At 31.5% G+C, this 14,614-nt stretch overlaps 1 protein-coding gene across 1 annotated transcript; it reads right to left on the bottom strand.

The window, feature by feature from the left end:
* Window positions 1-4,849: 4,849 nt before the first annotated feature.
* On the bottom strand, window positions 4,850-13,132 carry LOC143591740 (silicon efflux transporter LSI2-like). The gene is made up of 4 exons (XM_077071858.1): window positions 12,918-13,132; window positions 11,347-12,592; window positions 6,439-6,628; window positions 4,850-5,181 (listed from the first exon to the last, which is right to left on the bottom strand). The coding sequence occupies exons 2-4, from the start codon at window positions 12,478-12,480 to the stop codon at window positions 4,919-4,921; spliced, it is 1,587 nt and encodes a 528-aa protein (XP_076927973.1). The 5' UTR covers window positions 12,481-12,592; window positions 12,918-13,132; the 3' UTR covers window positions 4,850-4,918.
* Window positions 13,133-14,614: the final 1,482 nt, after the last annotated feature.

Raw genomic sequence — 14,614 nt, 5'->3', positions numbered from 1 at the left:
ATGCGCCACGTGGCGCCTAGTCAGAGTTATGGTTTTGTACAAAAACATGCTGTAGTCATAGCTCTCCACATCCAGGGGTTATGCGCCACGTGGCGCCCAGTCATTATAATTTTATTTGTTTTTTTTAAATAATAATTCATTTAAAAAAATACATCAAATTAAAATAAAAAAAACATAGATAATACTAATAAAACTAAAACTCATTTATATTATTCTAAAATTTTCGCTCGTCGATTGGCTTTTAGAGATTGGACTATCGGGTCGTCTTCGGATAGCTCGTTTGATAAATCTCGATGTCTTTGTCCATCTCATTCCTTCGAAGTAGGTTGACGGCGTCCAAATTTACTTGAAGTCGTTGGGTTCCAAGTTGGTGTAAATCTTGGAGTCGAGAGTTCATTAATGGGAATTGGCTTTCCAATTCGGGATTCGAACCCGTTGCCGACGACGAACCGGCCCCTTTCCCCTTTCCTTTGCCTTTGGTTCTTCTACCCCCCGGCCGAGGCATGTCGGTATTATTCACGGGGTCATTATCGCTTTAGTTGAAGTTTCGAGCGTCGGAATGGGGCGTGTTTGGATCAACCGAAGATGATGTTTTAGACTTTTTTTACGCGGACCACCTTCGCATTCGGCTTCGGCTTCAGCATCCAACACCAAGCCCCATTTTGGGTGAAACCTCAAGAGGTCTTTCCAAATGCCAAAGTAGTTGAAGGTCCCGCCGACCTTATGTTGAAACTTAACCAACGCGTTATCCATGACTTCCGCGTCCGAGACACCGCTACTCCTAGTTCGATTCATCCGAGAGAAAACCGTATGGAAAGCCATGCATTTGGTGTTTATGTCGCCCCATTTCGACAGTAACGAATCTTTTTCTCGACGCGAGTCCCCGCCAAAGTTGTGAAACCTCTCTATAATTTTGTGCCAAAATACCCCCATTTTTTGATAGTTCGCTAAAAAATAAAAACATTACAAGTTTAATGTTTGTTATAAGAAATTTAAAAAAAATATATATGCATTTTAAAAACCTACCGCATTTGGCATCTTCCGATATTTGGCACCAAGCACGAGCACATAGTACGCACTCGTCGATACTCCACGATATCACCGTCTTTTTAACCCGAGGTTCGCCGGCGGGCTTCTTTGCTTGTTTTTCGAACGTCCGCGTTGGCTCGAACCGCCCTCGGGTTGTGTCTCCGGCACGAACTCGACCTCGGGTTGGGTCTCCGGGGCGGGTTGGGAACCCGAACCCGCAAAAATGTTTGTCATTGGGTTTTGGAAACCGGGCACCGCATTTGGCATAGAGTTTTGTAGAAGTGCAAAGTAAGCGGCCATTTGCGGGTCATACATTTGCGGGACGGGTACGGTTGGCGTCGGGGCGGTAGATTGGTTCGGTTGTGGATTTTGGTTGGCTTGACGGGCATATTGACCGAAACCGAGAATATTTTGGTTGTTGTTTGGAAACATGATGGTAGAAATATTAGTGTAAAATATATAAATATTTGTGTAAATTGGTAGATTGGAAGGAATGTGCTAAAAAATATATGTTTGGTTTGTTTATATAGTATAAATATAATTAATTTTTTTTTAAACTCCAACGGCTCCAAACCAACGGTAACTTTTTTGATCCGCGTGCCATTCTCGCGTTTTAGATACAACGCGCAAAAAAAAAATCAACATAACGCATGGGGGACGGTGTACCCCCGTGTTATAGCCCATAACGTCCAACACAACGTGCCACTACACCTGGTCTAAGGAATGAAGGAATGAGACATTTTCGGTTTAATATATAATTATGTATTAAGTGATGCATTTATTAAAACCAACATGCATTTTATAATGTAAAACTATTTGTTATTTTTTTCTACCCAATTCTAAATGGAAACCGAACATGCATTTTATAATGTAAAACTATAATTGTTTTTTTTCATCCCATTCTAAATGTAGTAGAGATAATTATATTTAACAACTAGGAATTCTTGTCGGCGAATCTCGAGGAGCTTGACCTTTTTCATCCTAATTTCATTTATCTCGTCCTCATTAATCCACTTGTTAAGGTAAGTAAATTCACATACCCCTTTTACCGTTTCACATTTTTGGGGGCGTTGTGCGTTCACAAGTTAAACTTTATGATTTTCACTACAATTCTATTATTTGCGTTTATATGATATTGCTCAATTGGTTATACGTGCAATGTGACTATGTGTTTGTTTTTGAGTTATGGTTGTTGGTATCTCATCCTCATCTTCATCCTCATTAGTATAATCATACGCCGCCGAAGTAACTCGACCCGTTGCGACAAAGGGAAAGGCCTTTATTTGTTATTGTTATGCAAGTTTTAGTCTTTCATATCATCGCAAGGAAATGTCATTTTCAATATTATATATAAACAAAAGTGTGATTTACTTGCTCAACTTTATGTTGACAAATATATATATTTTCACGCATGAAGCAGGTAGTTTTATTGGATAAAGCAAGTATTGAAGTTTAGATGATGCCTTAGGTTGCTATGATGAATGAATATCACATTTATTTTAAGTTTGTTTATGTTTTGAATATTTATTTGTAACGATATTTCTCGTGAGACAACGTTTGTGCTTTTGAAACTTGTTATATGAATAAATAATTTAGATATTGACACGTGTATTTTACTTAGTGTCTTCTGAGCTATAATACAACATTGTCGCGCCCCGGCATGTTCCGCCGTAGGTTGGGGTGTGACACTTAAATAGTGAAAAATTCGCTTAAAAGCCGCCAGATAAGTCACTCGGGGACTCGATTGATACCTAGCACACAGACAGACGGGAAACATAATATCATGACGAGAAGCAGTTAAATACATTATTGAACCGATGATCACACGTTACATGTTCGGATCGGTAGTATCCTCCCGTTCACCCGGTGACAAATTGTGACCAACAATAGGAGGAGTTGAGGGGAATTTTCCGGCAGAAATATTGAATCGGCTCAAGACTTCATTTACGTACTTAGTATTATAAATAAAGATACCGTAATCAGACTGGTGAACCTGCAACCTCAAAAAGAAACTCATCTCTCCCATCGAACTCCTCTTGAAATTCGTCTACAATATCTTCTCAAATTCCTTCCATAAGTTGTCGTTTGTAGAGCCAACGATGATATCATCGATGTATATCTAGACAAAGAGAAGATCGTCCTTCGCTGTATTATAGAAAAATAGTACAATACATAGTCCCTCGTTTGAAGTTGCTATCAATTAGATGGCCAGCCAACGTATTATACCAAGCACTTGGGGCTTGGTAAATATCATTAATAGCCTTGTTTAAACGATAAACACACTCGGGATAGTCTGGATCTTCAAAACTAGGAGGATGTTTAACATACACCTCTTCGTGAATTTCTCGATTTAGAGAAGCACTATTCACGTCGTTTTGATAAACTTTGAAATTCTTGAAAACTGCATAGGTCAAGAATATTCGTATAGCCTCCAGTATTACAACCAGAGCATACACTTCTATTTCTTCTTGTTGATTGAACACTTGTACTACAAACCTTGCCTTATTACGCACAACTACCCGACAGTCATCTTTCTTACATTTAAATAATAAATTACCATCAAAAGTATTTGCATTCTAAATTTTTTTCACAACTGGATTTTTTTAAACTACTTGACATCGCCTGCCCAACGTTGTTTAATTAAATAATGAACTTCAATAGCACTTTCCATCAAGGATGAGATTTTTTTCCCGACTATCCGTACCCGTATCTGTATCCATACTCGTACCAGTTTAGCTTATTCTGTAAGAGTATTGGTACCAATTGGTATGGGTATTTTGGAGTTTCATTATCTGTGACAAACGGATACAAGTGTTTTCGGTGTTTTTATACTCATCTAAAATATGTACAAGTATTTTGATATTTTGTATTCTTTTACATTTTTTTGGTATTATATTTTGGTGGTTTTAGTGATGTTGGTACCGTATCTGTACACATGCCAATTTGGAACCCAGACGATTTAACTACTTTGTTATTCGTACAAGTACCGTACCAAGATAATTGGAGATTGGAAAGAAAAAAATAGCAAAGTGATACAAAAGCAAGTATTGTAACGAAATACTCATACTGACACCTATACTAGTACAGTAGCAACAAATTCGGGTCACGCATCGGTACTCATATTCATTGATTTTCGGTACAAGTACGGATATGGTACACGTACATATCTCATCTATATTTTCCATTGAATTCTTGTGAAGACGGCCTTACTTTCCCTTACAAATAAAGGTAGATAAGAATCCAGATTTTTTATTGCTCTTTCGACATCGATTTGCGATAAACGCCTGTTAACATTTTCAATTTAAATTTTAAATTCTGAATTTCCATTAATAATCCTCTCATATTTAACATATGATATTAATATGACAAATTTCAAAATTCATTTTCTAATGAATTTTTAATATAACAACAATAGTTCAAATTTCAGGTTGACCCCAATCAAAGGCGTTGCCCCTTGAACCAAGTCATAGTTGTTGCCCCTTGGATCCGCAACCAGAGGCGCTTCCCCCCTAAGAACCCCCGTTAGGCTTTACCCACAACATTATAATAAAATAAAACAAGCATGCATCCCCGCATCTCCTGACTTTGTTTAATGTATGTGATGATACATTAGTCTACAAAACCAATCTAATTACACATTTTCGACACCCATGAAAGTTGACAGTGTGCCTCTTAGGCGTTTTTAAAGAGTAATCGTCGGCAAATTATGTTCAGACTTAGCAATAATAAATAAAATTAAAAACACGATTTAGCGATCTACATAATGATTGAAAGCTGATAGAAAGAAGTCAACTTTTTTCTGATGGATTCAATATTACACATACTTAAAAACAAATACATATAAACATAATTCTAGTACGTGATCTTTTTTGAAAATTTTGATCTTTACTTACGCCCTAATTAGAGATAAACCAATAGCTGTGACTATAATGGTGGAAGGAACACCGAATTTAAGATGTGCCCAAAAAGTGAGATTGTAGCCATGTTGAGCCCGACGAGCTTGTTCACACACAATCAGGTTGGCGGCTGATCCGAGGAGTGACAGGTTTCCGGCTACGGTGCTCACCCAAGCCAATATTAACCATGCTTTTTTCTCTTTTTCAGGTGATATAGTAGCAGCTGCTGCTGCCACCCTTGATCCAAGCAACAATACTAAAAAAATAATTATAATAACAGTATAAACATTAATAAAATAACTTATAACTATAACACCATATACATTTATTAGCATCTGTGGTTTCTCTTATACCAACAAATATCACCCTTTCTCAATGTTAACCTTGAATGATTTATAATAACTGAATTTTATTTAAAACAATAATCTCACGAAATTGGTCACTATTTACAGATTTGTCATCATCATTGAAATATACAAGGAAAAAATAAGGGCGTGTTTTGACTAGGATCAAAATTGATTTATTTATTATATTATTCCATAATCATCTATTATAAAAATCCTACATGCTCATATTTAATTTTCGTTTTTTGAAATATACTTTCACAGTTTCACTAAGTTAACCTTTCGGGTGATATTTGTAAAGCATTAAATACAATAAACCTCATTAAATACAATAAACCTCTATAAATTGGATGTGGCTCAATGGTAGAGCACTCACTTTACTAGTGAGAGGTATGGGGTTCAAACCTCACTATCACCAATTTATATGGGAGATATGAGGGATGACTCTCGCTTGCCAGGGTTCGAGTCCTGATCTCACCCGGTTTTACCGGCTCTTCGTTGTCGTGTCGTTTGACGGGCGTGGGGGTCGGGTTTTATCCGGTGAATCCCTCAATAGGTGGACCGCTAGGGGCTCCGTCCGTCCGGACTAGTGGCCGGCTCGGGCTACCTTTAGCCAATGGGGGCCGCGTACGAAGTACCCGGCGTTACTTAGTTGGTCGTTAAAAAAAATAAGTTAAGTTATTGTAATAAAAAATATAAATATTTCGCATAAAATTAAAATGAATGAAAAATATCATTACATAACTGTTAAATTATTTAAGAATTTAAAGGATCCCTTGAAAACTAACGATTATTATAAAAATTTTTGTATTTTAACGTTATCTGAGAGTAATTTTATCATTTTTTATTTATATATTTACAATTACAATTTTGAAAAATAGTTTTTATACATATCTATGTTTTGTTTAACACCTATATAAATTTGTTAGTTATAAATTTTACATATATGTAAACTTGTGATTAATATATGTAATCAAATTTTTTATATAAAATATGATAAAACTACTCTTAAATAATGTTAATATATAAAAATAATTAAAAGATTGTTCGGTTTTTAAGAGTTCTTAACTTTTATAGAGTTTTTAAATGAAACCAAATTAAAATATAAGTATTTCCCATAAAATTTGAAGCATAGCTAAGGTAATTTTAGTATTGGATAGTAAGAATACCTGTTGGCACATTTGAAGCCAAGTTTGATAAAACAACTATCACAACCGCAAGAATCGCTACACCACTAACTCGGTCAATTTGGGCATAGGGTTCCATAAAGTCCCATATCGCACTTGGGATTCCAGTTCTATTGAAGCCTTCAACGGTGACAAACATCCCACAAAAGAATACCAACAGTGAATAAGAAACCTGTGTTATAAGATGAATGCAAGTTAGCTTAGTTATTGCTTACTAGAAGATAAATGGGTAGAGAAAAACAAGAACTACACCCGTTGATTTCTTTTCTTTTTTACTTATATTTTAAAATATATTTTAGTTATTCTCTCATAATAGTTATACTAGTTTTAAAGCCCGTGTAGCACACGTGATAATCTAAATAATTAAGTTACAAATAAAGCAATACATAATGTATATAGAAAACTGTATTACATATATACTTGTATCATTATACATAAATTGATTTTATTTATATCACAAAATGATTTTTTCCAAAAAAAAAATAAACTTAATAAAAAAATGCACGTGCAAAAACATGCACAAGAACAATTCATCTATTGAAAATTTATTCTCAGTATCATATATGTATAATTGAAAGAAATTTGGTTAAAAACCAATTTTAGAGAATAATTCTCATTTAATAATAGTTTTGAGCTACACCATGAAAAAGATTTTAATAAGTTTGAGGAGCTTTTCGACTTTGCCAATTGACAAAAAAATAACAGGTTAACCCGCTCAATTTCGTGAATGTTTTGCTTCACTTGGACATAATTTTGTACGGCATGTTTCACATACAACATTCAGGTCACTATTTAAGAAAAATTCAATGTTGATACAAATGTTTATAATTTGATAAAAGTTAAGAGCATTGATAGGCTTGGAGGTGACATGTCGAAAGTGTTTGTCATTTGTTCTTAAATTTTAATAGTTATGGGAAAAATACTCAATATGCAAAATCCCGAATCTTATGATTATTTCCAAAAATATCCTTAAAAATAAATTAGAAGCCCAATCACATTTAAAAGTTTAACTTTCATGTTTTTACATTTTCAAGTCAAAACTTTGAACCCGTAACAAGTTTGACTATAAATATATTTACATTCTCAAATTTTTAAAAATATTCAGATTACCCTGTTTTTACCCGTAACAAAATTGAACCAAATGTAGTTAATTTGTACCAGACGATCTATTTATCAAATTTTAACCCGTTACGATCAAATTTAAGTTCCACAAAAACCCGAAGCAATCCTTGATAAAAAAAAACCCAATAAACTAAATATGATAAACTTTATTGTATTTGAAAGTGATTGGTATATATTATCATTACAATTTAACATATATATGTATAGTATACTAAATTAACCGAAAAGATGAATAGATAGATTTAAATCATATATTTATAATTTATAAATTTATATGACAATGTACAAAAAAACCAATAGATAAATGAATTTATTTTTTAAAAATGGATCAACTTTTAAGCATATACTTATAATTAAATGATTAAAAAATAACTTCGTAAATTGAAAGTATATTAGAGTTTTTTTTTCATTTACAATCTTCAACAATATACATAGCAAAATATGTTATTGATAACATTTAAAATTATATTCTTTTCAGTATTTAACAAACATGGTTTGTTGTTGATTTTTGGATTTCATCAAGTATGTTATAAAATATATTCTAATAATGTATTGTAGTATAATATGTAAATATTTATTTTCATAAAAATGTATAGTTATAATATAAATAAACTTCAAAGAAAATGAATAATTTAAATATGTTTTAGATATAATATAAATGAAATATAAAAGGAAAGTGAATAATTATTTATTTATGATTATTATTATAATTATTGATACATTAGTTTTGGAGGGAAAAACATTGTAAGGATTAACTACAAACTGACACGTGTCATAGTTATTTTACTTTATTAGAATAGGTAGATAGACCTAAATATACATATTTATTCAACTTTTTATAAACTATTGATAAAAATATTAATACAAATTTGGTTGTAATCGAAAATTCTTTTATATATAAGTTATTAAAATACAAAGAGAGACAAACAAGAAGTGTGAGAATGATTTGTGGTTAAAAAACCCTTAAAATTTTTAAAAATAATAATAATAAAAAGTAACTCAAAATATAAATAAAATACAAAAAAATTAAAAACAAAAATGTTTCCTCTGCCATTTTCGTTTCAAAAGCAAAACGACGAAAAGACAAATACCGCAAAAAAAAAACACAATGAGGAAAATTAAAAAAAAAGCCATAATCATAAATAACAAAATAAAACATAATATATCGCAAATATAATAAAATGTCGAACAAACTATAACACAATATTAAGTAATATAACACAATATATAAAAAAAAGACAGTGTCAACAAAAAAATTAACAATGAATGACCAAAATAAACAAAAAACACATTAATAAATAAAAAGACACAATAATATTTTTTCTCAACATTGTGTCTTTTTAAAAAAACGAGAAAGGCAGAAGAAACATCATTCCTTTTCTTGTTTAAAAAAATGATTTGTGATTTTTTAATTAATTTTTTAAAGTTTTTTTTTGTAGTTATAAATTATTTTCATTTTTTTTCCTTTTTTTTTACCCTTTATAAATTGACATAACCCTACATTTAAAAGTGGTTTTCTGTAAATAATATTTTACTGGACGGGTGCCCGCGTGATGCAATGGTGTTTGAACCTGTTTATCACGTACAAATATAAGTGTTTATGGTTCGTTTAAAGCCTTGAAATCGTCTAAATCGGTCATTGGTTTGACTTCTTTTTTCTTTTTCTTTTTCTTTTTTACTTTCGGTTTGTTGGTCGGTTTCAAAATTTTTCAAAACGTAGTGAACGGTTGGTTCGCGGTTTATATCGGCAACCGGCCATATGAAACCAGAAAAGACTGTAATTAACCTAATTGCAATATGATTCATTTTGTAATCTTTGTAGTTATTATTTCACGTCCTAGATCTTCCATTAGTATTTACCATTTATGTGTTTAAAATTATTATTTTTTATTTATGATCATCTCAAGTATCATATTATGTTGGTTTTTAGTTAAAATTAATGGTACATTTAAATTATTAATTATTTTAATTAAATTTATTATTAAAGTTTAAACTTTGAAACCAAACTGGAACCAGGCCGTTAGTAACGATTCGATTTCAACTTTCAATGGTTGAGTTTGGTTTTGGACGACAAAAAATCAGTATTAACGGTTGGACTCACAAGTTTAACTTAAAAACCATCAAAACCGATACTGAACACCCTGTAACATTATTTAAAATGAAAAAAATTACAATAATATCATATCCAAATTAAAGAGAATAAAATGCTCGTTTTTATGGTGCAATTTGTTTATAAAAATATTAACGTATGAAAAGGCTATTGTCGTTTAAAAATCATGGGTGGGAAGTTAGTTTACAAGTTAAATTAAAAACATAATATGGTTAAAGATGAGAGACCAAACTTGTAAGTTGAATGAATTGTGTTTAAAAGGCATGTTTACCCTTACTAACACATGTACCTCATGCTTTAAGTGTTGTAAATTACTTAAAAATATGTGTCTTAATTTGTACTTGTTTGGTATATTATATATTGTATAGATATTAAATTTTGTGCAACAAACAATATAAAGATCAGCGCGACAAAGCTAAGTTCAATCAGAAATATATATTAAATTCTATGTCAAATTATGTTGCTAACATGTTATATTTTAAGCTATTTTATGTCAAAAACTCCTCACGTAATAAGAATATTACTTGTGAAAAATCCTTTTTCACCAGTATAAGTGTAATGGAGACTCACACATATATTATAATAAATACTATTTAATTTGAGATAAATTTATGGTAATTTAGATAAAATTATGTATGTTTACGATACGAATCTAATTTGTCATAAAAGATTATAAATTAAAGGGAGTATTTCAAATTAAAAAAACAGCCAAAAAGAATAAATAAAAAAGTCACATCACTGTGTAAATGGCTATTTAATACAAACAGTTGTGCATGAAAGGAGTAAAATAATAATAATAATAATAATAATGAATTAATATGAAAAAGAAATTGAAAAGTCAGGCATAAAACCTACCTTTTTGAACATTTATTATTATTGCAAATAACACGAGTAGGGATAAGTAGCGATGAACGTTTTTTCCTAAATACCGTATCTGTACATGTTCAGTATCCGTATTTGTACCCGTACATGCAATTTTACTGATTATAGGTACGGGTACAAGTACGGGTACAAATACGGGTATTACGGGTACCGGTACCCGTTTAGAATATATAGGAGTTTTTATTATGTTTTTAACACTTATGACTTAACTTTCAAGCAAGATTTTCAAAACATAATATATATTAGTTGAATAAGTTCATTCTCAATTTATACGCGTATATTCATATATTGTGTATTCGTATATTTTTATTTCATGTATATGTAATCGTGTATATAATTAAATAACATGTATTAACTCTCTCTTGTTTTTATATGAAAATTGAGGAAGCAATAAACTGAAAAAAGGAAAATGAAATGAATTTTATATTATGGCTGATTTGTTTCATTTTTAGTTTTGGTATTTTTTTTTGTTGCGATATTACAGTTTTGGTATTATAGATAATTGATTGTCGGTATCGTACCGTTACCGATACCTAATTTAGTGGAGATTTTTTTTTTAAAAAAAAAGAACAAATAGGTACCAAAGCGAGTACTGTACCCAAAGTACTTGTACCCGTACCTATACCCATACCTGTACCATATAATTTGGGTACGGGTATGAGTACCAAAATTTACTGATTTTAGGTACGGATATAGTTCCGATCTCATCCCTAAACACAAGTCATTGACTCATTTATACTGGGAAAATGTTTTAATTAATATATCAAGTTTAATACCTTTTCTAAACATGGCCGAGCATCCTTGAAATCAAGAACCACGAGAGCCATTGCTGCGGTAATTGCGGTCCATGACATATTTAATTCTACCAGAAAAGAGACCAACATTCCAGCAGTAATAATATAAACTCCGGCTTTCCATAATATCATTTTCCATTTGGCCGACTTCTCATCAATATCCTCCAAACCCAAATTAGAACTCTCTTTTGCGAATCCGTTCGCCAATGAATCGTCCTTCTTTGGCAGCGATCCGTCCATAACATCTTTCGTGCCATTTAAATCTGCTTTAAGAATCTCATTGTCACCCAAACCGCTTATACGGCTCCTAAGAATATTAGCTTCTAAGTGTCCACTAGCATTTGGGATGCTGTGACTACTCATGGCTTCAGGATTAACATTATGTGGATTTTCGGATGTAAGATGTGACATTGTAGCAGGCGAAAACCTATGCGAATTCACATCTTCTTCAGGGGCCAACTCAACTGGAGGCTCTTCTTCATCTTTTTGAACAGATAACACCTTCCAAAACATGGATAATAAGATCAAAGCATTCACAAAGATGCCTAGCACCGTTGCTGACACGATCCCAAACAAGAATTGCCCAAATGGTATATTGCTTTGAACCGCTATAACCAAGTTTTGAGGGTTACCGATGGGTGTGGCGGCAGATCCAATATTCGCACTCGAGGCTAGTGCGAGTAGAAAAGGATGCGGTGGGAGGTTTTGTTGCCTAGCAATTTTGAGTACAAACTCGGTCAAAACAACACAAGACGTGTCGTTGGTGAAGAATGCACTCGAAACGGCAGAAATGATGCAGATTCGACATAGCAAGTCTTTAGCACCTTGGCTTTTCCATGAAAGCATTTTTCCTAAATACTTGAATATATCGGCTCGTTCAAGATAAACGCTTACAACCATCGTCCCAAAGAGAAGACCGAGAATGGGAAGATCGATCGATTCGTAGGCTTGATCCGGGGTTAGAACTTGGAAAAGAACCATGAGCATGGCACCAAGAAGTGACCCTGCTGTTCTTCCAATGGGCATGAAAGGGACAGCAGGAAAAACAGCCAAAACCCAAAATACAGCAAAAGCAAAACATCCTAGAACCAGTTTCGCAGTTGGAGCCATAGCCATGGTTTAATTTGCAGAAAGAAAGCTAATTAAATTCCACCAATTATTTAACACTCAGTCTTCAGCTTAATTGTCAAAGCTCCATACACATACACAATGGTAAGAGAATAATCACCTAAAATAATACAAATAAAAAAGTTTAACAAATTGTAGAAACACATATATATAATAGTGATACTTTGGATAAACTAATCTAAAAACAACCCATGTTTTCCCAGTAACAACTTCAACTAAAGACTTGCACCACTTTTGATTTCTTCAACATAATAAAATAAACTACTAATATAATAAGCATGTTAACAAAATAATAAGCGTCACATGGATCAAAATGTATGACACAAAAGATTTTCATGGAGTACTGTGTTCCACAACTCCTAATTAATACAGATTTTAGTCATTGCACTTATAAAATAACCCGAACGTAATAACAATGAACATACCGAACAAATTATCCAGAATAGGATCACACTAAACTGAAGGAAAATAACAATAGAAGTTAGGCTTGGTTGATGGGGAGGTGAATCTTTAGTCAAAGAAGAAGATTAATAAAGAAGAATTTGTGTATAGAGACAAATCATGAATGGATCTTCATATGCATTATAAGATTGATTTGTCACCATGTGTTTTGTGGGTATAAGAGAGGGACACATGGGTAGATGATGAATCAAATAGATTGACAGCTTCTTATGACTACGTCGATAACTAACAAATTCCATGAACCACGAGTCAAAATAAACCAATAATAATAATAATAATATATTGAGTTCATGTAATTTTTTTTATTTTACTATTAAATATTTAAAAGTTAGACGCATATTAACAAGTTTTATGTTTATTATATTAAATAATAGAAATGTAAGATATGTGATATTTTGATACAGTAAACTAAAAATTATAATGTATGACATATAAGCATAAAGTTATAATTAAGCATGTAAATGACCAAAGTAGATAAAGTTTATATATTTGTTCATTTATCTTATCACACACGAACAAACATAATTATCAAAATGAATTGAATCATTTATGTTCGTTCATTAAGAAATGAAAGTGTCTTAATTTACTCATTTATGCTAATAATATATTTAAATGAATACGTAAAGCAAATAAAGATAAACGACAAATTCAAGCAATTTTGTTTGAAAAAGGTTTTGTTAATGTATGTCAATTTATTAAACGCAAGAATAAATAAACTTTTCGGTGTGAATAGTAAATGTATGTTTTGTTTGCGTAAATAGTTCTTATTAGTGAATATATATGTTTTCATTTAAGGTAATTAGACAAATGCCCACACAATATAATGGATTTTTAAACACCGTATCATGTAATACTGATAGATGTTTTAAGTATATATACAAGAATAACGGCCAATTTTTGCAAACTCACCAATATCGATTGGTTACCTTAATAATATAATAAAACACAAATGTATACAATACAAGGGTCAAGTTATTTTATAAAGGGGAATAAAAATGAGAAGGATGAGAATGATTTGTAACCATACAAAGAAACCCTTAAAAAAATTAAAGAAATAAAAATAAAAAAATCATAACTCAAAATTTAATAAAAAAAAATGAAAAATGTAAAAATACAAAGTAAAAATACAAAAATGTTCGCATCGTCTTTCTCGTTCTCATATAAAAAAAATTTTAAAAAACACAATGGTAAGTGAAAGAAGTCGCTGTGTCTTTTTGTTTATCATTGTGTTTTGTGTTTATTTTCTTTATTAATTGTATTTTTTTGCTTGATATTGTGTCTTTTTTTTATATTGTGTTATATTACTCAACATTGTGATATATTTTGTTCGGCATCGTGTTATATTTTACGACCTATTGTGTCTTTTTTTAGTTATAATTATATCTTTTGTTCATTTTCGTTATTGTGTCTTTGATTTTGACATTGTGTCTTTTTGTCCATTTTTTTTTGTATTTTTTTAATTTTTTAGCGAGAATAATAGCGGAAACATTTTAGTTTTTTATATTTTGAGTTATGATTTTTTATTATTTTTTTTGAATTTATTTTTAAGAAATTTCTTATATGGTTAAATATCTTTCTAACACTTCTCATTTTCATATCTATTTTTATTTTAACTTTACCTTATTATAAGTATCAAAGTTTCTTACCTAACAGGTTTTCG

This window comes from Bidens hawaiensis, unplaced genomic scaffold (assembly GCF_021521415.1).
Source record: "Bidens hawaiensis isolate Kalapana, Puna unplaced genomic scaffold, B.hawaiensis_p1.1 tig00040031_1, whole genome shotgun sequence".
NCBI lineage: Eukaryota > Viridiplantae > Streptophyta > Magnoliopsida > Asterales > Asteraceae > Bidens > Bidens hawaiensis.
The sequence above is the reverse complement of the archived record's forward strand: the minus strand, read 5'-3'. Positions and strand labels throughout refer to the sequence as shown.